At 43.7% G+C, this 27,793-nt stretch overlaps 1 protein-coding gene across 1 annotated transcript in view; it reads right to left on the bottom strand.

Annotated features, from left to right (window-relative positions):
* Positions 1 to 13,715, bottom strand: part of PLEKHG4B (pleckstrin homology and RhoGEF domain containing G4B) — a 132,040-nt gene extending 118,325 nt beyond the window's left edge. Inside the window, exon 1 of the mRNA XM_074945162.1 lies at positions 13,213 to 13,715. Coding sequence (XP_074801263.1) covers positions 13,213 to 13,269 — 57 coding nt within the window. The 5' untranslated portion in view covers positions 13,270 to 13,715. The remainder of the gene's footprint in view (positions 1 to 13,212) is intronic.
* Positions 13,716 to 27,793: the final 14,078 nt, after the last annotated feature.

The following is a 27,793-nucleotide window of genomic DNA, read 5'->3' as shown; positions in this document are numbered from 1 at the left end:
CTCAACTCAAATATTCAAGATTTTTATTTTAAGAATTTGGTAGATGGCTCTGAGGTTTTATTCAACTAATCTTATACCCACTATGTTCTAAGTATTTCTTAGTCTTAAATTCTTATATTCTTTTGAATTTTCAAAACTAAAGCTATTAAAAACATTCTTAGTAATACAGCGGTCAATGTTTCAAATAAGTAATTGCTGCTGTGAAGTTACTTTATGTGTCAAAAATACAACCTGTCTATGGGGTGGCACTAGAGAAAACTGCAAATCCTTCTGCAGAGGCAGAAAGAAGGACAAGTTGCTGGTCATAACTATATACCAAAATACCAAGAAAAAGTATTGAAGGAATTCATGTAGGAACCTGGCTTTCCACAACAAAACAACAAGGTCTCCTTGATTTATTCTTACTGTTGTTTTTAACTAGAATTACACTGTCCAGTCCAGACTTGTTAGTAGTTTTGTAAGTGTCCCGTGTACAAGTATGTCTTTAGTCTTCACTGATTTATAAAACCAGCAAGTGAAAGGGTTATTTTGATCCAGTTACAGGTCAGCTGTTAACAGGGAAAATGTAGGGTAGGGCTGGGCAAAATGGTTCAAAGAGTTAATAACTTCCCTGAACCTTTGCTCAACCCTCAGTCCTTTTTCTCTGATTTGGATGAGTTTAGATAAGGAGCCTCCTCCCACCAACCTGATGTTCTCTAACTAGGTTTTTATAATGTTGTTCATCACTGTAGAATCTGGGTGCCTTCCACAAGAAATAAACACAAATCTATGATTCCTTAAAATCTGTAACAGCCCAAAACCACCCGTTGAGATGGCATTCCAATAGGTCCCAGATCCTTCCCCCCATAATATTGTGACCCATATTAGAGAGTGGTTGAGATCCACACAGGGCATTGTCTACCTCAATGGCGCTCAAACTTCTACAGTCGTGCGCCGTGCCCCCACTTACCACTAATGCAATCTGTCTGTGCCCCCCCTCCATTATTTCACAGGCTTCCTCAGCAGAGGAGTCTGGGCTGAAGGCAGAGATGGGGCAGAACTGGGGATGAGGAGGAGCTGTGGCTGGAGTCCAAGCTGGTTGAGGGGTGGGAGGGAATGACAGCAGAACCAGGCTGGGGCTGGAGCAGGTGGTGCTGTGGAGTTGTGGCTGGGGTTGGAGTTGGTATGGGGTCAGAGCAGGGGGCAGAGCGGAGCTGCGGCAGGGGGCAGAGGGGAGCTGTGGCTGGGGGCAGAGCAGGGGGCAGAGGGAGTTAGGGCGGAGCTGGGCCTGGAGGCGGAGCAGGTCTGGGGGCTGAAAGTATGGCGGTCCCTCCTCACCCCCTGTAGGGGCTGTCCTGGCCCCGCAGTGCACCCCACACTTTCAGAAGCTGGGAGAGTGCTTCGCAGGGCAGGCAAACAGACATGAAAACAAAAACAGAGTGGCCGTGGCAGCAGGGGCTAGCCACCCAATTATAATCCCACCTAACTTCTGGGTGTGTACTCAGATGTCTAGTTTGAGCTGCTGCCTGGGCCGCCATGGCCACACTGCTCTTTTTATCCCACTAGCTTTCGCAGAGCTGGCACATATCTGTCTACCCACACTGGGAGGCACGCTCCCAGCTACCGTGTAGCCATATCCACATGTTATACTGTCATGAGAGCTAACAGCTCTAGCAGGCTTTGGTAACCGAAACACTTTATAAACAGATAACAGCCTTTTCACAACTGGTTATTGTCTAATGGGAAGAAAGGTTGATTGTCAAAATATTGGTTTTATTTAATATATTTAAAAGAGTGCACCGCTAGGATTGAAGCAAGTTCGGCAGAGTTCATTTACACCTTTCCTGCAACCATCCCACAGCATGCAGTACACTGCTACAGTGCTAATGCAAGGCAGGATTCTGACCTTTAGGCACAGTCCATAGGATAGGGTGATATGGCTCTGCTCCCCAGTGTGGGTGGGGGCAGCACCATCCACCAAAATGTCTCGTGGGCAGGGGCATAGGCTGCAAACCTGCTACTGCACCTCGTTGTAGAGTGGAACTTATTTACCTCTGGGCAGCCAACTCGCTCTTTTGTCCAATGTCTGTGGAGGTAAGATAGCCCTGCCACCACCTTTTGCATTCCCACTTTGGGGCAGGATGGACCAGCTCTGTGCTCCTCTGAGCACAGGGACTGGAATTCTGCCTGCCCCTTACCCAGGCAAAGGGGAGAGGAGGCTCCTTGCAGCATCTCAACCACTATCCACCCACATAGGGGCCAATCAGAATCTGGCCCACCGTGTGGCAGTGTATTGTAATACAGATTCGATTGATCGGCTGCAGCTAGCAGCATGGTTAGAGAATTCTCACTGTTGCCTCCTGTAGGTAGCACTGTTGAAAGGAGAGTTTAGAACAGTAAATATGACTCATGCTCATATCCCAGAGTGACGGGCTTATTTAAGACACATAGCTTGATTAAGATCAGTTACATTAGGTCCCAAACTGCAGTGGTAAACAATTATGCATTTTTACTTGAAGCTATATAAGATTCCTTAGAACAAAAAGGGCCTCAAGAGATTTAAAAAAAAAAAAAAAAGAGCACAAGGAAAATAAAATCTGATCAGCCATAGCCTCTTAGCTGCTTTCCACCTAAAATGGCATCTGTTTATTAAGCAGTATCTGATGAACTTTTGCAGGAACTAGAAAGCTGATTAATTACTTCATAATTTCCAGAAAGATGCCTAATGGCATTAAGAAGCTCTTTGACCTCAAGAAGAGAAAGTGAAATAGTTGCTTTATTAACCACAAGACAGGTTATATAAAACACATGATAAATATAAACAGAAGCTCTTGGCACATCTGAAAAACCTGCTCTGGGGGAGAGAGTGTTCACATCCCCCTTGGGAATCCCCACACAGAGTTTTAGACAAAAGAATAACAGAAATACTATTTCTGCAAGTATGTTGAAAATCCACCCAAAGAACAATGAGAGAATAGTGATATATCTTACATTATCCATCTCTGAATGGAAATTCAGAAAGGATAGTTTATAAAAAAAAAAAAAGTCCCCGTTCTCTAAGCCTACAAGATGAAGAAATAGCAATTGGTAGTTCAAATGACAAAAAAGGCAAATTTAGCTGTCAGAGAATGAGGGAAAGCCCCAGAATTTTAAGCTTTCCTTATATCATAAAAACAATAAAATCAGAACTGGAAAGAACTTAATTAGCTCGAGGTCAGATCTTGCTCAACAATGTATATATTTCACTATCAGCTTTGAAAAGTCAGCAGCTGGAGAAAAAGGATACATAGGCAAATGAGTCACAAAAGGGTCATATCTGAACATTTTGAGTCTCAGGAGAGCAAGTCATGAACTTTTTCTTTTGTGCTTGGGGCTGTTAAGTTTAGTCTTTTCTTCAGAGCTGGTTGCCTTGTATTTTTGCACATTATTTCTCCTTTCCTAATAACCTTTTAGGGTATGTCTACACTGCAGCTGGGAGCAAGCCTCCCAGCGTGGGTAGACAGACTCACACTAGTAGGACTTGAGCTAGTGCGCTAAAAGTACCAGTGTGGACATTGTAGCTTGGGCTTGGAGCTCAGGCTCTCAAGCCTAGGGAGTCAGGTGGGTTTGAAAGTCAGAGCTGCAACGCAAACTACAAACATCCACACTGCTATTTTTAACACACTAGCTCAGTCTGTCTACCCCGGCTGGGAGGCTCACTCCCAGGGACAGTGCAGACACACCCATAGTTCTACATTTGTTTCTCTGTTACATTAGTTGTGTTAACTGATCATTTCACTTATTGGGCCACATGCTGCATCAGTCTGAGTTATCCCATGAAGAGGGCTGGAAACTTCACAAATTTCCATTCTCAGATTTTTCCTTCCTCGTTTCACTGAGGCTTGGGGAGCATTTACTTTCTCTCATTCCTTCCTGAAACTAGGAGCCCCTATACCAGCAGATGGGTTAAGATCTCATGACAGATACAGACAGTAGGAGCTTATGTGCAGAGAACTCAGTGCCTCTACACAGCGTCTTTCCTCCCTTCCTCAGTATGCCACGGTTCCCCCACAGTACGGTAGCCAGGCTGGAGGCAAACGTCTCAGTGGTGGCTACATCCATCTGCTGGTACAACTTTCCAATGTTCAATCTGCTCAGACTTGAGACGAGCAGACCACAGACAGCAGTTCCTTCCCAGGCTCCAACCAAAAGTTGAAGAGCCCAGGCCCACCAGGGAGACTGCTGCAGTGTCCAGGATTTGGAGAGAAGGATGTAACGGACTGTTGCTCTCCACTCCTCCCCATTGCCTACAAATTGCTCCCACCTGCACTGCATAGCAAAGGGTCTCTGTAATTTTGTAAAACTTTCTCAATAGAACTTGAGAACTCTAAGAGAAGATGCAATAAAACTGCATCCACAAGCAGCAAAGGAGGTGAGGAAAGACTTTTAAAAACACTAAACCAAATCCTGATGTACTATTAGGATTCTATCTGAAAGTCTCTCAAACTATATGACGAATATAGTTAATTGCATATGGAGGATGCAAGACAAAAATATATCCATCTCACCCAGCAATGTGGTCTGAACTGTGCAAAAGCTGATATGCCTGCTTTTCATAAACCCCTTCTTACAAACCTTCAAAAACTAGAGACAAACTGTAAACTTTACTTGGGACAAACAGCAGCACTGACCAAAGCTACCATCCCAAATTAGATTTTTCCAACAGTAGAGGAAATCCTGACTTCAGAATGGGACTGGGATATCTTCATTACCGCAAAAACATAAAATCAGCCAAACTAAACTAAACAAACTAAAAAAACATACTTAAAACAATAATTGGATGATTGTAGTAATTTTTCCTCATGTAAAATGTTGGGAGACTGAACAATACAATCTTCTTTCATGTAGTTTGCTGGCCAACCTGAAGAAATTACTGCCCTCTACATTAGAATTTGCTCAAATCCTATGGAGCTGCCCTTCCTTCCCAAATGTGTCCAAAAACCTTGCATCAGCTAACTCACCCTCGCAAGAACAGGGTCACCTTTTCGCGCGCGCGTGAGAGAGAGAGAGAGAGAGAGAGAGAGAGCAAGAAACAGATCTTTAGGTAGAGCATTAGCAGAAGAGACACTGCATTTGCAATTCCAATATCCTAGCAGTTGGACTTGGTGAGGGCTGGCAGAAAGGACTATGTACATTTCTGCATAACCCTCAAACTATCACGAGTTTTAGTATTACTTTTAGAAAAAGCCCCAATTTCAGACTCACTGAGGGAGTTGTTCAATCTTTGTAATCTCAATTCTAATGGATTATACACCAGAAAAGGAGTTTTTTCTCTCTGCAAAGGGAAGTACGGCCCTTGCCTCCAGTGTCCAAGGGGCAAATCTGCTGAATTGTCCTTATCTTACTCATAAATCCTCTGAATTGATGTATGTGCAATTCTCTCAGGGAGTAAAACAAAAATATTTTTTTAATTAAATAAGATTGACTGTTTCAGCCACATCCTGAAACAGTGTTTTTTTAAGGGGAGGCAGACACACAGTTGATAGGAATCTCGTATCTCTTGAATTACAGTTGCCTATTTTAAGAGCTTAAAGTACATTGGGTGGGTCCAATTTACAGACCCAGGAAAAATATGTTTTCTCACATTCAAGGTAGGTCACTGGTGGACCACCCAGGCAAAGTGCAATGCCTTGATTTTCAGAGGGCTGTCCCGTCTGGCCAGCTGAAGTGCTCCTTCAGTTCCACTGCGGCTGGGCCAGGCAACTTGATCCTTAGTGCACTGCTTCCTGTGTGAGGGCTCTATGATCTTACAGTTCTGGGATGTGCTGTCATAAGGAAAAGGAATGGTCTGTCGCTGTTGGGGGGAGGGGCCAACCAGGATTCTTGGCAGCAGCTCACCCTGACCCCTGTCTCTCCCTCCTCCTTTAATTTACATGCCCAAAGTGTCCCTCACTGCTGGGTCCTATTTCCTCCAGGAAACAGCAGAGCAGAAGTGGCTCACAGCTGCTGCTCCGGCTGGGGCAAAAAAATGAGTACTAAGGCTGCAACGGTAGGCAGCAGAGAGTGGAGGAGGGCAAGGAAGGGCTAAGGAAGTAGGAGGGCTAGGAATGAAGCAGGGCCAGGAAGGGAAGCACAGCGGGAGAGAAGAAAGGTGGGAGCCAAGTTTTGCCAGCTCTGTATCTCATCTTAGGACTTGCAGAATGAACAGTGTGTAGAACACCCCCTGACCTATGAAGCCCTAGAATGCACAGAATTTTATGATAGCAGCCGGGTGAGCACAGTCTGCTTGATCTGTTGAGCCCTCACAATGGACTTCACCAGACAAACACAAAAGTGTGTAGGTGGGTGAATATTAGGGCGATAAAAAGGGGAGTTACTAGCTTTAGGAATCTGGATAAGGTGGCAGGAATTGAAGAAAGCATATGAATGAGGATAGGGTTTGGCAGGGAGGAGACTTCAAAAGGTTCAGATGAGCAGTCAGTTCTTTGGGGTTTGTCCAAAATAAAACATCTGAAGTTTGCCCATAACTAAAACTCTTATTTATGCCAATAATTAAACGGAGGAGGCGAACTTCAACAGACAAAACAAATGGGCAAAGCAGATGCAGTCCCAACTATACAGATTGTTGTGGCTGTGTTGTCTCTTCAATAGAAGAAAAGGCTGAATGACCATAAAGTGCCAAGAAAAAAGAATCATTCTGGCCAGCTTTTGCTTTTAAAGGAAACACCTGGACATGTTGGACATTACTTCGGTCTGTGTAATGAACAATACAAGCTTAAATAAGACCGCAAGAATTACATTTAAATATTATTTTACCACTGTTATCTCATTCAGACTTAAAATGCTGATTCTTAGTTAATGACTCTCAGCAAGTGCTTGATTCTTCATCTTACAGATAAATTCAATATTAAAATCATTTGAATGGACTCCCAATAGCTTGACTGTCAAAATATTTTACAAATTTATTAACTCTGAATACTCTTCAATGACGTTCAGAAAAGTTGTGCTCATCAGAGAGTTACTGTAATAAGAGCACCTACAGCAAGAGAATGCATGGTTCTTAAATTCAGAGGATGAGAGATAGACTGATATGACTTTTTTGGGGGGGCCGGGCAGGGGGTAGAATTAAGAGTAAAATCACTCTTGATTTTCCTCAGTTGTTCCAGCATTTTTCATTGCTCTCATCACTTGGTGTCTGTTAGGGTTTACTGTGTTCTGGCTGCAGACTGAATCTTATGACCTGACAAAACAGAGGTGGTTTTTAATCTCTGAATAGGGATCTTACTCATTCTGAACAAGCAGTCCAAGAGCTTCCCTCCTCATCTATCAATTCTTAGTATTATTTGTATTACACGATTCACTTAAATCAATTTTTCCATCTTATTTTTTATAGATTTATGTAACAAAAAGAAACAGACATAATTTTAAAAATACATTAACAAAATACAAACCTGAAAATATGTACATCCATCAGGCCTCCAACAATACCCATCTTAACTCACAATGAGCAGCATTATCAGGCCCAAAACCCTAGGTAAAAAGACAGGTCTTGAAACATGCCTTGAAGGTCAACTAATACTGTTTATTCTGGACCAAGGAACAAGTGATCTTCAAAGCTGAGGGCCTCTCATAGAAAATGACCTGCTGGATTTAATTTTTTCTGTAAAATGATCACCTGGCAGATTTAAATTCATGTTCAATGAGGAAAACTGGATCATCTTTCAAAGGTGCAATCCACAATATGCAAGTAACTGGGGCCAAATTTTCAAAATGGTTTCAACCATATCCAACATTTTGAGCGCAAAACATTGGATGTCCTAGTTTCTGTGTGGCACACAAATCTAATTTGAGACTGCTGAGGCGGGGCAAATTTTGCAATGTGGATATGTCTCCACCAGGAGATGGACTGAGACTATCATTTCATGCTACATAGGCCAACAGACCGTCATCAGACAGTAATAGTTTTCAGTCATTACTGAGCTAGACAGGGCTCCTGTAAGCAACTGAAAGGACTTTAAATCTCTTTTCCAGCTAGCCAGGCCTAAACTTTCAGTGTTGGAATTGAGTAGTGAGGTAAAACATATGGGCGACCATCTTCTGCATATCAAGGTGGTTAGAGACACTTAATCAGTAATCCATTGAATTCTGCCTTACCAGAGAAGTGTTATTGTTACTTCATCTTTATCCATGTGAAAACATCAAAATGGCCCATTCTAGCCCAAATGACCCACACCCGTTGAGACTGCCAAGAAGGTGCGAACATACCATCATCTCCCACTCCTGCCAATTCTATGGAAGACATATTTTTCTGTATTTTGGGCTCCTTGTTTTGGGAGAGGGAGGAATGTGGCAGAACTGGGAGTGAGCGTGGCCTGTGGAGAGCCACTTCCTGCAACATCACCACACCGTAAATCACAGGGATTGCCCAGCACATGAGAAGACTGACCGTGTCAACATTGTCCTTTGCACAGACCATCAATGTGCTATCATGTGGGGTTTCAGCCCAGGTATGGTCAGAAAATCAATTGGAGCACCCCATGTTGCCATGGGAAAGACCTAGAGAACACCACAGGTGTCTGTATTCATGGCCTGGGCCTCTGCAATGGCTACAAGATCTTCAAGATTTCTCTGCTTGGGACCTCTGACAGTTTAGAGAACACACAAAGCCACTCTCCATTTTCCTCTTGTGCTCTTTCAACAGAATTAGGTTTACAGGAATCTTGGCAAGAGGAAGATTCCAAATGTTGGCCCCTGTAGTGGGTATGAAGGAAAAAAAATAGTGGTATTTGGAAACACACACAAAAAAATGTGAATTGTTATTTACAGTTTCTACACTTTTTGGCTGCTCTGTTACTGAAAATACTAAATACCACTTTGAGTGCAACATATACGAGTAATTTTATTTCCAGCTATCAAATGCCAAATGTTAGAAAAGCTTAGAGGTCTTCAAAAGACAATTTTATTTCTTGAACCTTAAGGCCAGCCATGCTAAATGACAACTCCTTTGCAAAGCCAGCCCTTCTAATCAATGGTTTTAACATTTAATGTAGTTCTGTCTGGAGGCAAAATAAAGGTTTAAAAAGTCAGATGGTCTCTGGCCACGGCTATTATCTCCTATTAGGAGAGGCAGGGTGGGTAAGATAATATCTTTTATTGGGCCAACTTCTCTTGCCAACAAAAGTTGCTCCAATAAAAGATATTACCTCAGCAACCTTGCCTCATTAAAATACATTAATTTTAAAAATATATTTATAGTCTACCAAGAACTCTTCTATGTCATCAAAGTGAGAATCCTGAAAATAGTATCCCCTGTATTTATCTCAATTGTTTGAAGTTCAACTAATTGAAACTTGAACAATAGCACTTCTACAACTGTTTCCAATGGAGTCTCAAAGCACAGCACAAATGTTAACTGATTAATATCACAATACCCAGAGTAAGTTTTGTTAACCCCATTTCACAGATAAGGAAACTGAGGCCCAGAGAGGATAGTGATTTGCCCAGGGTCACACCGTCCTAACTAATTTAAGTATTACCCTACAGTATGTGTGTGTGTGAAAGGCATTCATTAGGTGGTCTGTAGACTATATTTACTATCTGTGGTGTAAAATCTAAATGGCTATATTGTGGCCGGCTCTGTCTAGGCAGGCAGTGGGGGCATGAGGGATGGTGCAAGGACCTCTCCTCTCTTCCTGCTGGAGCTGCTTGCAATCATACTTTTTCCCTTCCCTGAACAAAACGGCTGCTTGAGCCTGGGGCCGAAGTGGAGCCAGCCTCCACAAAGAGACAGGGAGGGGCGAGGGCAGAATCTGATGCCATGTCTATATTAGCACTTATGTCGGCAAAATATTTGTCACTCGGGGGTCTGAAAAACAAACACAAAAAAACCATCCCAGAACGACACACATTTTGCCAGAATAAGTGCTCGTGTGTAGTGCGCTATGGCAGCGGGAGATGCTCTCCCACCGCCACAGCTACCGTCACTCATTGAGCTGGTTTTATTATGTCGACGGGAGATCTCTCTCGTGTCAGCACAAGGTGGCTACATGAGTGCTTTTACAGAGGCACAGCTATATCGGTACAGCTGTGCCACTGTAAGATTGGAAATGTAGATATGGCCTGAGTATAAACCAGTGGTTCTCAACCCGCATGCAGCCCGATTAGCACACAGCTGTGGCCCAGCTCAGCTGTGTGCTGAGCTGCTCAGTGCAGGCGGGGCTGCCAGTCTGGGGTCCGGGGCTCCTGGCCGGCCCCACGGGGTCAGGAGCCCAGGACAGCCGTGTGGTAGGGGTCCGTAGCGGGGTCCAGGGCAGCTGGCCAGGGTCCGACATCAGGCTCTGGGTTGCCGCTGCCCTGCCACCCAGCCCCTGCAGTCCAGGTAACACATTGTGGGCTGCATATGCTTCCCACAATGTGTAATAAGTTGAGAACCATGGGTATACACCCTTTACACTGGCCAGGTGATCCAGTACAGTGCAGAGGAACAAACACTGAAGCCTTTCAAAGAGCCAAATGCTGCTCTCATTTACACTGCAATAAATCTGGAGTAATTCCATTTAAGTCAAAAAGTTACTTCAGATTTACACTGGTGTAAAAGAAACAGAACTGTTTGCCAAAAAAGTATAGCACAGGCTGCCCAGACAATACATTCCCAGGTGCTCCTTGATACACTGTGCCTACCTCAGAGGTCCCAGGCCCCCAAGAACAGCCACACTGGAACTTTGTCGGGAAAACTTTTGTCGTTCAGGGATGTTAAAAAAACCACACACCCTGAACGACAAAAGTTTGACCGACAAAAGTTCTGGTGTGAACAGCGCTTTGTTGGCGGGAGCACTCTCCTACAAAGCTGCTGCCGTTCATTGAGGGTGGAACCTTTTTTTTTTTTTTGGTCAGCGGGACAGCTCTGTCTTGCTGATTAACAGCAGCTACACCCTGCACCTTTAGCAACAGGTGTGTCGCTAAAAGTTGGGTAGTGTAGACAAAGCCTTACAATCCAAATTTATCCCGAAGAGTTAATCATGATGCTATAATTTTTGCTGGCAATTAAATAATTTGCGAACCTTTAAAACAGACAGAGCAGTTTAATCTTGAGATCATACTTGCCAAAGGAAAGGTCCCCTGAGCCAAAAGAAATACAAAGTTTGATTTCTGCTTTGTTCTTTAAAAAAAAAAAAAGAAAGAAAACATTAAAATACATTTTGGCACATTCAAATCCTTAAAAAAAAAAAAAGAATGCCTAAAGATAAAGCCTACATTTTAAATAATTTTTTAAAAATTTTTTTTTAAAAAATACACATTTTGAACGTTTGCTTGATCATTTTACCATATTATATGCACAAGTAAATTAAATATCTGAAAATATCTATTCAAGGTACAGTATTGCTAGCAGTATCAGTTTCAAGAAACCAAAATATAATTATTTAAAAGATAAAATTAGATTTAGATCTTCTGTCCTTTGTTTGACCTACCTAATCTTACTGTTAAGGGAGGACAAAGGTTACTTTTACTTGGCGCAGAAGCAGCAAAAATAGAACTCCGTTTCATATCAAAATCTTAATCGTACTTGCAAACATCCACTCACTACACAATGGTATCTAAAGGACTGTAGATCATTGGGCAATAGGAATAAAGTTGTGTCCACCTGTTGATTCAAGCCCAAAGTCAAATGAGCTGTTAATTATTTTTGTCTTGTCTGACCTCCTTTAAGCTCAACAAAAAATAAAGTATTCAGTAGCTACTTCAAGCGAAATGAGTATTAACTGTTGTGTCACATACAGAAAGTGCTAAACCAAATTTTTAACCAGATGCACAAAGACTAAAACCATTGGACTATAAAGTGCTAGTATGAATGCATTTATTACTTTGGGAGACAATAATAGATTGACATATCAAGCTGAAGAACTGTTATCTCTTTCATTGTGTACCTGACTGAGGTCAAAGCTGCTGAACTTTGCTGAGACCCATTGGAAACATTCCACATATGCTTTAAAATCCTAATGTATCGAACATTTGGCTAGTGTATAAAAAAAGCATATGATTCAGAAACTGGTGGATTTTTCCATATAGCGTTATATAACAAGAAAAATACACATTGGGTCTGATGGTGAGAGAACTTACTAACTTAGTGGGTTCCTTCCAACAAATGTTGACTGTTAATTTTAATTTGGTTTCAGCTTTACAGCCTAAGCAGTAATACAGCATCACAGTAAGTGATAGACAATGAACATTTATAGCGGTAATTGTGCTTTGATATAATCGTAATCAGCTAACACTCGGCAAATTATGTATTAATAGAACTTATTACAAAGCATCCTCATGAGACAAATATTGCAATGCATATATCTGTACTACAAATGCTCACAAGTCCCAAACCTACTTATATATATTTTCAACTTCCCTTTTAGAACATACAAAATGTTTCTATTCTAAGAACATTATCATTATTTCTAAATGAATATTACTTCAGATATTATCTTGATTAACACATCTGATTTATAAGCTTTAAAATCATGAAGTTTCCCCTCTCTGTAATTGCAAATCTTTTAATGCACTTTTATTCTGAATTAACTACATCAAACTATCAAGTGTGATTTGAAGTATTGCTGAGTAGTAGAAGTAGACTTGCCAAATGGAACACACTCAATTTAATTTTCTCAGTAAAAGCTGAATCAAAGACAAGTCAACACATTTTAACAATTCACATAAAAACACAAAGCAGCTTCTGTCACTTTTATCTGAAACTGAAAAGATTGTTTTGTTTTACTAAGCCATGCCCATTCTTTAAGCCAACAGACATTCCTACATATAAGCCACTGCCTATATTCTTAAGGCAATAAATTCCATTTCTCCCACAGTGAGAAGCAGTTTGTTAAGTTCATTTTACACAGTTCTGAGCTGAAGAACAATTTATCACCACTGCCTGAGTTAGCAGATGAGAAAGAGTTAAAATCAGTCTTATTTTCACATATATTGCTTTCTCCCATGTAGCTAACCTAAAAGCACTGAGTTACTCTTTATCCATACGTATATTTCTTTGTCATATATATTCAAAAAGTTTTAGACAGGTTTGTCTACATTTTCCAGATTGCAATGGGAGTGGAAAACTGAACTTGTAAAATATAAAACTTCTGGATTACTTTTCCAAAATAATTAGAAAACTGTTACTGATGTCAATAAACATAACATTTTATTGTAACATACTTTTTATGACCATACATATTATTACTATTCTGACTGCTTCTGTGTTCAACATACCTTTATGCTCAGATAATTATCACCTCTTGTCTTCGGAGCTGTAGCTCGGTGATTCATGTTGACACTTCCTCTGTTCTGAATTCAATGTAAAAAATGATTCCATAAAATCCACTTTGTCAAGACAATGCAAACTGTACAGAAGTCCATGTCATTCTAATAATTTCACTTGACATTTTTTCTAGCTTTCCTTCTCCTCTTTTGCATGTGCTTTTACACACAGTAAATGTTCTCAGGAAGCATTTTTCACTGCCACTTGTCAGACCGTGAGAACAGAGAGTGTCCACTTCCAAACAGTACAAGTTGCTCTCCCACTGCTTCATTATGCATGCTGATGTAACTTCCTCCATCAGTCCAAAACAGAGTGCCTCCCTCCAAAAACATGAAACAATAGCTGCTCTCACTTAAGTGCCCTGCAGGAATCCAAAGGATCATCATGCTTCCCTTTTCATATTAAAAACAAAACTCCGCTTCAAGCTGAAATTGCAAACCTTCTCCCATCAGAAAAGGAAGCTTCTCCGACACCTAACCCAAAACAATGGTAAACCTGCAAAAACACCTAGCAACTAATTTGCAGGTTATCTGATTCAAAAACCTAAGAACTAGACTTTGTGTAATAAGAGCCTAGTATTAGAGGCAATTCTATTACCCTGAATCTGAGGACCTCAGGCAGCTAATAGCAATCAAGGTATGAGTATTTTTCATTTCACATTCTCTTCAGATTACAGTGGCTTTAGGCAACTGTTGCTGCTGATGAAAAACACAGATGCACACCTAAATTAGTTAGGGCTGTTCACTTATCAGAGAAATAAGCTTTAGAAAGGCCTCTTTGAGGATTAAATACTTGCTGCGGTGCTCAAAGGTTTTACTAGTGTGGTGTATCAGAATATCATGTAAAGCATGCAGTGTAATTTTAAAAGCATGTCCTGACTTTTAGGAATAGCTACAAACATCCCTAGAGTCAGTGTTTCATTCTCTATAATCAGCAGTGACTTTATACAAGTAAATGTAGATACTAGTGCTCCTGTTACCATTTTATAGCCCCTTGTGAACTTTTTTAGGGTCTACATATGCAGCTTGCCACTTTCAAAACAAGCACCACTCATCCAAACAATTAAAGGCAATATGACATGACTTTGTATATAAAATAAGAATTACCACATATTTATACCACACATTACAGCAGTTGTGGGCAAACAACGGCCTGTGGGACCGTCCTGCCCAGCCCTTGAGTTCCCAGCTGGAGAGACTAGACCCCTTCCCCGCAGCATCAGCTCGCCATGCCGCCAGCGCTTTGGCCCGCCGCTCCTGCTGGGTAGTGCGGTGGTGTGGCTGGCTTTGGCCGGGAGGCAGGGCTGCAAGCTCCTGCTGCTCTGAGCGGCATGATAAGGGGGTTGGATAAGGGGCAGGGGTCCCAGGGAACAGTCAGGGGATAGGGATTGGATAGGCGTGGGAGTTCTGGGGGGCCTCTCAGGGGGCGGGCAGTCAGGGGACAGGGAGCAGGGGGGGTTGGATAGGGAGTGGGGTCTCAGGGGGGCAATCGGGGACAAGGAGCAGGGGGGTTGGATGGGTCAGGGGTTCTGAGGGGAGCAGTCAGGGGGCAGGAAGTGGGAGAGGTGGATAGGGGGCGGGGGCCAGGCTGTTTGGGGAGGCACAGCCTTCCCTACCCAGCCCTCCATACAGTTTCGCAACCCCGATGTGGCCCTCGGGCTAAAAAGTTTGCCCACCCCTGCATTATAGCTACCTCAGGAATACCTTTGGGCCAGATAATGCTCAGCGGTTCTGTGTGGGTTGGGGAAGCAAAGCATTCCCTGTTGAGTCCCAGCACAATAAATACCTGGGCACGATTTCAGTCTAGTGCAGAGACTGCTCCCTAGTGCCCGAGACACTGCAAAAAGAGGATAAGGAAGAGGTGGGACCATGGTCCCATCCCCAGTGCAAAGGCCAGGCATGCAGGGGAAAGCAGGCTGCACTCATTGAAGGGCATAGTGGCAGGTGTGCTCCTCCTGCAGGAAGCAGATTTCCTCCTGGATCTTCACTTGGGGCACGCCATTCTGCACCTGCCCCAACATAAGAAAGTGCATAACAGGCACAATACAACCCCCTATAATTTGGCACAGTTTCTAGCAACTTGACTTGATAATGCACCTGCGCAAACACCAGGGAAAGCAGTTGAATTGCTTTGTATAAATCATTTCTGGGCAGGGTTGTTTCCAGAATACACCATCATCAGAGATCAGATGTCAGGTAAATACATGTTAAAAACACACAACTGACAAGTATTTGAATAAGCATTACTCTGCTAATACTTTCGTCTCCTATGCTACATTAATTGCATGCACTTTTAAATTACTGTAATGTAACTGAGATAAATGAGAGGCAGAGAGAGCATAGTTAAACTCACTGCTAAATGGGGCATTGTTAAAACACAGCAACAGTCATTTGGTGAATTTGTGACACTCCAGGTAGCATCCTTAAATGTTACGCACGTAACTGAAGGAAGAACCAACCGTAAATTCTTACAAAGTCAATTTTATAATTCTTTATATACACCCAGCACTTTACAAACACATACAGTAAGATGAGGAGGGGGCGGCTGGGAAGGATCACGGGATAGGGGCCTGATGGTGATGTCCGGAGGGCCAGGGGTGAGGGGAGGGCAGGGAGCACCCTCTCCCAGGACCCGCTAAAGGAAAGCCCTAGAGGCTGTAAGACTGCCCTCACCTCCTTGAGTATACGTGGCAGGATGTGAGGGGTGGAGAGCCCCATACAGCAGCTGAGCACCAGGGGGTCCAACCAGTTCCTCTGGTTGTAGTCCAGAATGTCTCCAATCCTGGCGGGTACACCTGTGGCGCACCAAGGGGGACTCCGCCACCTGCACACTGAGATGTGGGTTGTGTAGCAAGGGCTCCGTGAGGAGGTCCTCCCTTTTGGCAGCCACCACGGAGATCAGCTTCCAGGTCCTGAGGAGGTCCTAGTAGAAGACAGGCAGCTCAGAGAGGTCTTGTGAAAGATCCATTGGATGGAGGTAGAAGGACTGCCAGTCATATCGGAACCCTCAGAGGCGGCGGAGGAAGACATGCGTCAGCGCGCTCCATGCCTGACTACCTGCACCTTAAAGGAGTCTCTGCAGGGCCTTGAGGTAGAAGATGTGGACCTGACTGCAGCCCTAGTATAGACACACAGTACACAGACAGAAGGAGTTTTTCTGTTGATATAGCCTTAGTTAAAATCTGTACAAATTTTGTTTGTAGACAAGGCCTTAGGCTGAAAACTTTTTGGGTCAAGGACTGCCTGTTTATTATATGTGCACACAGCTCCTTACACACTGAATCATAGAATATCAGGGTTGGAAGGGACCTCAGGAGGTCATCTACTCCAACCCCCTGCTCAAAGTAGGACCAACACCAACTAAATCATCCTAGCCAGGGCTTTGTCAAACCAGGTCTTAAAAACCTCTAAGGAAGGAGATTCCACCACCTCCCTAGGTAACTCATTCCAGTGCTTCACCACCCTTCTAGTCAAATTGGATCCTGATTGAGGCCTCTAGGCTCTACCACAATATTAATAATAATAATTTCTGGGATTAAGCCCTTTTTTTTGCCCAAACTTTTATGAAAATGTGAGGTTCAGTTCAGACACACCCATAAACTGTAACTGGATATTTTAGTGGCTCTGTCCCATTCCTTTAAGTAGATTACCAAAGTGACAGAATCTTTCTTTTTAAAAGTAGGTACAACATAGTATCCATCATTACATTTTGTGTAGAAAGTTACCTGGAAACTTCCATTTTGTTCTTCAGTTCCCTCTCAGTGACCCCACAGCACAGTAACCTGGTCCTTCTAGACCAGCAGTTCTCAAACTGTGGTTCAGGACTCCAAAGTGAGTCACAACCCCGTTTTAATGGGGTCGCCAGCAGCGTTCTCTCTAATTTTTTATGTCCATGTGCGGAATGAATTTTGTTATGTGCACCAAAATGGAGGCTGTGTGTGACACATCACCTCCATATTGGTGCACATAACAAAATTCATGTGGTGGGGGTGGGGCTGAGGGATTTGGAGTGTGGGAGGAGGCTCAGGGCTGGGGCAGAGAGTTGGGGTGTGTGGGGGGGGATGAGGGCTCTGGCAAGGGGTGTTGGCTCTGGGGTGGGGCCAGGAATGAGGGGTTTGGGGTGTGGGAGGGGGCTCAGGGCTGGGGCGGGGGTGTGTGGGCTCTGGGATGGGGCCAGGGATGAGGGGTTTGGGGGTGCAGGCTGCCCTGGGGCTGCAGCAGAGAGAAAGGACTCCCCCCCCAGCCCTCTTTCACCATTGCAGCCCTGAGCCCCTGCGTGGGGCTTAATAGTCAGCTGTGTGGCTGCGAAGTTTAGAGGGAACTTAGGTCACAAGGGCTGGCTTTAAACTTGCTGGGGCCCGGGGCCAAAACCTGACCCCAAATCTGAGCCCAGGCGGCAGGGCTCAGGTTACAGGCCCCCCTGCCCAGAGCCCTCATGGCCCCAGCTCCGCCTGCCCGTCCCCCATCCACCCGCTCAGGGCGGTGGGGCTCAGGTGGACTCCTTTCTGGGGTCATCTAGTAAATTTTGTTGTCAGAAAGGGGTCACGGTGCAATGAAGTTTGGGAACCCCTGGTCTAGACACACTGGTTCATTTGCACAAGACTGATGCAAGGTACTCACCTTGAAGTGCTAAGTGCAATTCCTAATGCTCCCAGGACCCTGTCTCAGCTAGCCCAAGGAGCAAAACTGCTGAGCCCTTGAAGGCACTTTAATCCTCTTGAAGGCAGCACGATGTGCTGCTCTCAGGCCTTAGATTAACCTAACTACATCACTCCAAAAATTCATACCCCATCGCACTGAAGTTAAGTCAACCTAACCCCTGGTTTAAATGCAGCTAGGTCAATGGAAGAATTATTCTGTTGACTAGCTACCGCCACTCAGAGAGGTGGGTACCTACATCTATGGAAAAATCCGTCCTGTCAATGTATAAAGCAATGTACGCTACAGCATTACAGTAGCATAGCTGCAGCAGTGCAGCTGTGCCAGTCTAGCACTAGTAGTGCAGACATAGCTTGAGACTGCCTGGGCCTACTTTTTAGAACTCAAGTATCTCCACTATTTTAAAAAAAATAAGTTTTAATTTAATTTAATTTAGTTTTTAATTGCAAAATGTCACTATAAAAATATAGGTGCCTTTTAGTGGCAGACACGTCAATAAAGAAATCAGAATAAACAGCCCGCTCCCCCATACTTGAAATTTAAAATGGGCAAATTACATTTTTAATTCAAACAAAATGCTCATTAGGGAGATACCTTGCATTTCGCCCTTTAGCTAGGAGCACATTTGCTAAAATAAGTTATAAACCCGTGAAAATATGATGTTGCGATTATATTTAAAAAGCCCTAGAAGAGGCTATTATATGAGGAGTAGCAGCAATCCCTACATTACGGTGGACTCATACTTGTCATTAAATATTTCTCATTATAAAAGATGTCCAACTTTTTTTGTGTTTTTGAATTGCTCTAATGCCTCCCTGATTTGCAACAGGACTTTGAAATTTAGTAGGAAAATAGTTCAGGGTTTAGAGAGGGGTTTTTTGCTATCCCCATAAAAATCCATTAGTCTCTGACTGATTTATAAATTGTTGAGAATTACCATTTGCAGTCAGCATTGTACTTCATAGCACTCACTAGAGGCTTGCTGATAGAATCATTCAACATTCCCACCTGCAGCGAACATGCTCTTCTGTGCCTCACTTCGATATTCCACACAAAACAGAACCTCTGGATGGTACACAGGCAACAATGGATCACCATCCTTTTCTCTGTCAAAATACCCTTTGGTGAAGGGAAAATGCCTTGGGTGGGAAACCAGGAAACCAACAGACTCTATTAATAGCTCTATGTTCTTCACAACCCTTATTAGGGAGCAATCACCTTTCTATATGGGGCATTCAATATGTACTATAACATAGGGTTAATTCACTGAAAATAAACTTCTTGCCATTCACCTTTGACCACGATTTAAAAATCTGTCTTTTTATTGTGTTTATTGAGCACCTAGCACAACGGGGTACTGATCCATGACCAGGACTTCTAGGCAGTAAGGCAATACAAATGATAAATAATAATAAATTACCAAAAATATCTAAGTAAACTAGGTCTACAACTCCTGAGTGTAGACAGAGCATGGAATAACTCCTCTAGAAAAGGAGTTCGCTTAAAAATATATATGCTCAGCTGCTTAGATAATTTTTTCACTAAAATAATAGAAATAAGGCCCTAGTTAACTTGCGATATTGCAGAAACCGCAGATTCCACAATATTAGGCTTCCACCACAATTTTGACAGCAGGAGCCCCCCGACTTCAGCCCTGGGCTGCTGACAGCGGAAAAATCATGGAAAGTAATAATGGATTTTATTACCACAAATAATAAGGTCCATTGTTACTTTTCTGCAATTTTCCATAGCTCGTCGGCAACTCAGCTGCAATTTTTTGACAATCATCCTGCAATTCAAGTAGGGCCTTAAATACAAAATAATAAAAAGCTGGCTACAAAACAATACAATTAAGGAACCAAACTATAAGGGTTGAGGTGAAAGAATTTAAGTTAAAGAGCTAATAAAGGTTACCAAACAAGGTCAATGAAGCATGAAGCTTCAGTGAGTTCTGCAGCTATCAAGATAAGTTTGGAAAGGCATGGGTGGGAATCAAAGAAACAGACAGGAAGACAAATAGGACAAGCATAATGAATCAGCTGTCATTTCCTATCCTTCTGTTTCTTGTGCTCAGCTATGCAGCCCTTACTCATGCTGGTAAACTCTAACAGAAATAGTGCCACTGAGGTCAGTGGAACTAGTTGTGAGAATAGGTGTTCACAAACATAAATAAAGTTTGCACAGTTGGACCCTTGTTTTAGATTCCTGTTGGCTATCATCTATAAATCTAATTTTAGAGTGGAATGAAATCTGTGTGGAGATTTGGCCTGTTTTTACATCTTTTGTTACCACTAGGATTGCAGTTAATCTTTCCCGCTCCCAGCTGGCAGCTAGTGCTACTACTTCAATTTTCTCACTAAAATCCTGCAGAACACATTACACTAATTCCTCATTAAACAGATGTACATTTTCCATCTCTCGTCGTAAAACAGCATATCTATGTGTCATAATCAGTTTTACTATAGTGTATCAATCCCACTTTACTGTGTACTTTCACTAGTATTAGTCTGCTGCATGTAACCCTAATGTCTCAAATCCCAGACTTCTCCAGAAACCTTATCCACCTGCCTTTAAATGAATTTGTTGCTCATAAGAGATGCTCACTGGAACCTAAAGTCCTGTGTTTAGCCATGGATCAGTTGAAGCCTAAGTAGTGGCCACGCAAGCTCCCCCACTCCTACGCAGTATCTTGGTCTACAACTGGATATTAAGTTGTGCTTGTAGATATAGGTCGGGGTGGGTAAACTACAGCCCGTGGGCCACATCCGGCCTGCCAGCCGTTTTGAGCCGGCCCTCGAGCTCCCGCTGGGGAATGGGGTCTGGGGCTTGCCCCACTCCAGCACTCAAGCTGGGGCGCAGGGTCGGGGGCTGCTCCATGCGGCTCCCAGAAGCTGCAGCACAGCCCCCCTCCAGTGCCCCAGAGAGAGCTGCAGGGGCAGTGCCTGCGGACAGGGCAGTGTGCAGAGCCACATGGCCGCGCTGGAGTTGGAGAAGGGGCATGCCGCTGCTTCCGGGAGCCACTTGAGGTAAGCACCGCCCAGAGCCTGCATTCCTGAGCCTTTCCCCACACCCCAACCCTGATCCCCCTCCCACCCTCCAAACCCCTTGATCCCAGCCCGGAGCACCCTCCTGCACCCCAAACCCCTCACCCTAGCCCCACCCCAGAGCCCACACCCCCAGCCAGAGCCTGCACCCCTTCCCGCACCCCAACCCCTGCCCCAGCCATGATCCCCCTCCCGCCCTCCAAACCCCTCGGTCCCAGCACAGAGCAGCCTCCTACACCCCAGACTCCTCATCCCCAGCCTCACCCCAGACCCCGCACCCCAGCCGGAGCCCTCACCCTCACCCTCCCGCCCCCGCATCCCACTCCCCAGCCCGGAGCCCCCCTCCCGCAACCTGAACTCCTCATTTCTGGCCCCACCCTGGAGCCTGCACCCCCAACAACAGCCCTCACCCCCTCCCGTACCCCAACCCCAATTTTCTGAGCATTCATGGCCCGCCATACAATCTCTATTCCCAGATGTAGCCCTTGGGCCAAAAGGTTTGCCACCCCTGATATAGATACATACTAGTGCCCGCTACTGGATGAAATACATCAGATCTGCTCAACGGTTACAGAACCCAACCCTGAAAATACTAATAGGAGTAATGCTTAGTCTCATGAGTAGTCAGGAGACACTTACAACCAGTGGTAAGTGCTTGCAGGATCAAGATCTTAGTTTGTCAATATCTCACCCCCTAGTGTCTGGAAGTGGACCTGAAAGAAGATCTAAGTACTACTACTACCAATTAATGATGGTTCTCCTTTAATTCAAGCTTCCTTGCCTGTAGATGTAAAGTTTGTAAATTCCATTCCCCATCTAACATATTAGCTGTAATTGTGATGTCTCTATATGTATAAAAAGTGACAGATTGTAATTCATTCAATCCTTAATATAAAAACTTAATTTAGTGGTGGAGATGCTTGGAACAGGATAGTCAGAGTTTAATACAGTGCTCTATGTCCCACAGGTCAGTAAATATCCTGTTTTTAACTCCTTACAGAAATGTTTCAGGCAGCAGTAACAAGAAAATCGGCAGGAGACAATTCCTTAAGCCTATCCTGGACAGGAACCATTTCTCCTTATCCTCTGTTTTTCTCTTCCTAGTATATTGTACAGTAGAAACCAATGTATGGAATAACTCGATGGCTAAATACTAGCACATTTTAAAAATCTAATCATTTTAATTGGTCATAAAAATTGACAGAATACTTGATGTTGAGTATTTTTAGTTGCACAGGCTTTAGTTTGAGGTGTTTTTCTAAGTCAATGAAATATTTTTAAAATTGCTTTTTCAGATTAGACAGTTATCAATCATCAGCTTTACAGAAACACTTCATCAAAAGGCCTAATGTTCCAGTAATCTTTTACTAAGAATTTTTGCTCTGAATGAGTCTTCTCTGGTATTGATGGTTTGACCCAGAACTAACCTTCAGTTCATAGGTCACTTAGCATGTATGGGCTTAGAATTTGCTCTAGGTACACAGCTTTGTCTTTCTGCCATTTCTTTTCACAAAGAACAACAGTTTTGACTGTGAATGAAAATTCTTGTGTGTCGTGTTATCTGATATGGTTGTTAAAATACAAGTACTACAGTTTTGCCATTAAGATGGGACTGAGTTTACAAAAAAAAAAACCCACCATACTGATTCCAAATGAAAAGAGGCTTACAAAAAGGATATGGAGTAATGGAATATAAGTAATAGTCAAAACTGGCATTTATGAAGAGTTTAGTTTTATTGATAACTCTAACCACTTAAAACCTTTAGTACATTAACTGCCTCAGAGGTATTTAAAGGGATGAAGAATAAACACCAATTAGCAAAAATGCCCCGAAGTGGTTTTTGCTTGTTGACTTTATCTTAGAAGCAGAGTGAATGAAACAATTCAAAACTACTATTTACCCTTAGAACTCACGGGAAACACCTACCTGGTAATCAGAACTATTCCAGTACCAAAAGTCTGAATTTCCATCAGGAAACAGAGGAAAAAGATATTGTGACAAAGTTCCTCCTCTGCCTTGGTGGGTCCTGTGCTTATTGGCGGATTTTCTCGCCTCAGAGGCTCATGGTAGCCCTCAGTTTGGCCCCTTTCACGGCTCAAATCTGCCATTCACTCAGTTAGCCTCATCACTGGCCAGCATGGGGAAAGGAAGAACAATCCCCACAGTCTCTGCTGATCCACTTTGTGGATCAGGGAACAGGCCAGAGACCTTCCCCCATGGTGGAACCCACAGTCCAGTTCAACTCCTCCAGTATCAAGTAGGGAGTTGGGGGGATGGAGGGACGGGGGGAACCCGGGCCCGCCCTCTACTCCGGGTTCCAGCCCAGGGCCCTGTGGATTGCAGCGGTCTACAGTGGCTCCTGTAACTGCTGCGTGACAGCTACAAGTCCCTGGGCTATTTCCCCATGGCCTCCTCCCAAAACCTTCTTTATTCTCACCACAGGACCTTCCTCCTGATGTCTGATAATGCTTGTACTTCTCAGTCTTCCAGCAGTACGCCTTCTCACTCTCAGCTTCTTGTGCCTCTTGTTCCCAGTTCCTCGCACACACACCACAAACTGAAGTGAGCTCCTTTTTAAACCCAGGTACCCTGATTAGCCTGCCTTAATTGATTCTAGCAGCTTCTTGATTGGCTGCAAGTGTTCTAATCAGCCTGTCTGCCTTAATTGTTTCCAGAAAGTTCCTGATTGTTCTGGAACCTTCCCTGTTACCTTACCCAGGGGAAAGGGACCTACTTAACCTGGGGCTAATACATCTGCCTTCTATCACTCTCCTCTAGCCATCTGGCCTGACCCTGTCACAATATATAATAAAATACTATGTATTACACACTATCACACCTATGTGACACACAACTCTATTAAGATGTAATATGTAGAGCCAAATAATTCCTCACATTTCACAACATAAAAAAAGACGAATGAATAAAGTGCTTCTCGGTTAATAGTCTGCAAGCATCCTACTGTGTTTACGACTGTGTTTATTTTCAAATAGCTCAATCTATTTCTAGTTCTCTCCTTTTTGGTTCTGCCATAATAGAGGCAAAGCTATTGTGCTCTGGGACACAACAGTTCACAAATGAGTCAAATGCTCCCCCACTTCTCCACAAAGCAGAATGTTCCGCCCTCCTTGTGAGCTCAAGGAAACCCCTATGAGCAAACACAGTGTGGTTGGGGCTCTGTATTGAATTCAAGTCTATTTATTTAGATTATTTATGTTAACTCACAATAGGAATAATAAACACACATTCAACTGCCCTGGGTGCCATTAAAAGAATGAAAACATACAGCCACAACATGAAGAGTCAATAAAACAATATAGTAAACTACTCCGGTACCTCAAACAAACACATTATTAATCCCACTAAATACTCATTCACGTAAACCTGTCAATCATATCCCAGAGCACTCCCCAAAAACCTTGGAGAAAAGATGCATCACGTTCATCCAGAAGATTTGGTCGACCAGAACTTGGATTTGTAAGAGTTCTCTAACTGAGGGGCCCTCACGTGCCCCTGCAGCAACTCCCACACATTTAAATTTAAAGAACTCCAGTCAAGAAACTCAGCTGCTCTCAAATGCAGCCATGTAGAACAGAGAGATATGTGGGCTCTTAGTTAGCAAGGTCCAAAACTTTTTAAGCCTTTGTAGGTAAAACCACCACCTTATACTCCACTTGGAAGCCTGTGGGCCACCAGTGCAGATCACAGAGCACAAATATCAGGTGTTGCTCCCTGTGTGAAATTCTTTTTAATAAAGCAGCCAGCCACATTCTGCATCAGCTTCAGCTTCTGGGTGGTCTTATGATGCTGCCCCATGTAAGGGGCATTTCAATACTATAACCTTGGGGGTAACAAAAGCATGGATAACCATGAGAAGAAGGTTCACCTCTGAAAGAAACTGCTCATACTCCTCTCACTAGCTGCAGATGAAAAAGAAGTGCTACTAGCCATCACCACTACCTGAACATTCAGTAGCAACCTGGCATCTAACAAGACTCCTAAGTTGCAACCCTTTTTCACAAATGGGGCCCCTCAGAACATCAGATTTCAGAATTTATAATAATATTAACACACAGCTTATATAGTCGATCTCAAGACTTTACAAAGGAGGTCACTATCATGATCTCCATTTTACAGATTGGGAATCCAAGGCACATAGATAGAGTGATTTGCCCAGGGTCACCCAGCAGGCCAGTGGCAGTTCACTCCTTTCACAGTTACTGTTTCAGGCTCTCTGCAGACACAGGGAGAAATCACTGCATCAGTTACATCCAGGTCACATTTACAAGGTGTTCTTTCCACCCATGACAGCTAGACACATACTTTTTCAAATGAAAGCTGAGCTTCTCGAGTTACTGTACACTTCCAGGAGCTGGAGCCATAGGCATGTGCCTCTAGTGTCTATGCCTTAGTTCAGACAATGGGGCAGGGGGGAGGGGGAAACAGCATGGCCCTGCATGACCCTTATCTGGGAAGTGCAAGGGAGGCAAAAGGCTTCCTTGTTCCCTGTCCTGTTCACCTGCATAAGGACCACCCATGATCTATCTTTCACTCAGTGGTGGCCATATAAATTCCCACCAATTCTGGTTCTTTCCAGCAATGTGTAAATATTACCATCATCTTACCTGAACTGAGCCTCAGCTAGCAGTCTCCCAACCAGTCTTCAATCTCCTGCAGTCACTGATTCACCTGTTCTATTATATTAAGAGGGTCAGCAGATACTGAAGACAGCACAAACCCTTGTCTTCTTACTAAGCCTCCCATCAGCCACATCAAACAGGGGAGGAATCAAAATCAGACCCTGCAGCAATCCAAATATCTGAGGTGTTAGAGCAGCAGATTGCCCTGAGAGAAATCCCTTCTATAAGAAGAAGTAGAGACACTGAAGTGTGACTCAATCCACTCTCTAGCAAGGGACGATAGCCATGTCAACACCACCTTGTGGTCTACAATATCAAAAGTAACTGATAGATCTAAATTAATCAATACAGCTTTTCTTAGAAGAGATCATCAGCAAATGATATTGGCCGGGATTAGGGAAAGCCCAGGGCACCAGATGCTTCCAGAGTTTCTTCTCCACAATCGTCTCGAAAACCTTTACTACAAATGGAAGATTTGATACAGGTTGAGAATTGGCAAGGCTGTTGAGTCAAGAGAGCTTCCTGAGTAGAGCTCTTCTTCAGAGCCTCACCCTCACAAAGGGAGGCACTGACAGTCTCCCCCCAACAATGAGCCCAATTTTCTCTATCACTTTGGTGGTGGATGATTTCAGACCAGAAGAGGGAACATTCAGGAAGCAGCCTCACAACATGAACTCCCATTATCAAATGAGTATGTCATAGCTGCAGTGGGAAAGCCAATGGCTTCATGCCTCGAGTGAGCTACGATGACAAGGGAGCAAGAGGATGGGGCTGACACACCACATGGATGCTCCAGAATTCACAGGCTTGCTACTGGATTTCTAAAGTTATTTGAGCTCCACTGGTCTTGAAGGCTATGACCACTGCCACTCTGCATAGCCAAACACTCTTCCTCTGTTTAAGGAGAATAGCTGAAATTTTCTCTGTGCAAGTAAATGGATCTTATCGCACAGCTCTGGCCCTGCAACTGTGCCCCTGTAGCTCCGTAGTGTAGAAACGTCCTACATCAATGGAAGGGCTTTTTCTGTTCATAGGATCATAGAAATGTAGGGCTGGAAGGGATCTTAAGAAGTCCAGCCCCCTATGCTGAGGCAGGACCAAGTAAACCTAGACCATCCCTGACAGATGTTTGTCCCACCTGTTCTAAAAACCTCCAATTATTATTGTTTCAGTGCTTCACAACAGGTTCAGTGCATCCCCAGGCAAAAGTGCAGTGTGGAATCTCAAAGCCAAAAAATGTTACTTTGTAAAACTGAGGCTCAGTATATTCTGAGAGGAATGCTTCAATTCCTGGGACAAGACTCAGTTAATCACAGTGAAGAGACTGCAGAGACAATGGTAAGATTCAATTTATAATTGTTTTGTTTAGTTTAAAAATTGCAGAGCTCTTTGGCTTGTTGTGGCAGGAGGGAAGCCGCAGCTGACTACAGAAGCCTTCTCTCTACTTTCACACATTCCACATTCTTGAGGACATTACAATCGAGAGGTTCCAGAATGGCAAAGAGATTTTATTCCAAGGTGCCAGTGGCAAGCCAGCTGTTTATGCCACAGATGTTTTCAAATTGATGGTGACAGAGTAGCACAAGTATGAGCGGAGTAGACTGGTGACCTATAAGGGTGGACATGAAAAATATGACCTTCCCTGAAATTTGACAACCTATCTTTAGTTCCAACTATGGGAAGAGTGTGAGGCTATCAGAGCCCAGGATTGGGTCAAGATTCATGGGGGAATCTACAGGATGTGGCATTAGCATCCACATGGATGACTGCCTCTCTATGGCTCTCTACAGCTCCCGATGTAGGCTGCTCTGAACGCATCTTCCCAGGGACTACAGTACATGCAAACACACATGAGAACAAGGACTCCCGAAGAACTAAACAGCCATTCCCCACCCATCCCCCAGCACATTTCTGGACTGCATACAAACCCCCAGCCATTCTCTGGACACTGATTTAGTCATCCATGGACTGCATTTAACCTTCCCTTCCCCCTTGCCCTCCAGACAGTTTTCTGTTTTCAGGCAGCTCATTGTGTTGTGTTGTGCCCGACACCACATGGCCCGGCATGCTAAAAGAGAAGGCAATATCAGCTTCTTATTTTAGCCACCTCAGCATGTCTGTAAGAATGTGCGAGAATTTTTCTCGAAAAAAAAATATTTAAATGATTTTTTCACTGTTGTTCATGCTTC

Source organism: Natator depressus, chromosome 2, assembly GCF_965152275.1.
Source record: "Natator depressus isolate rNatDep1 chromosome 2, rNatDep2.hap1, whole genome shotgun sequence".
Taxonomy (NCBI): Eukaryota; Metazoa; Chordata; order Testudines; family Cheloniidae; genus Natator; species Natator depressus.
The sequence above is the reverse complement of the archived record's forward strand: the minus strand, read 5'-3'. Positions and strand labels throughout refer to the sequence as shown.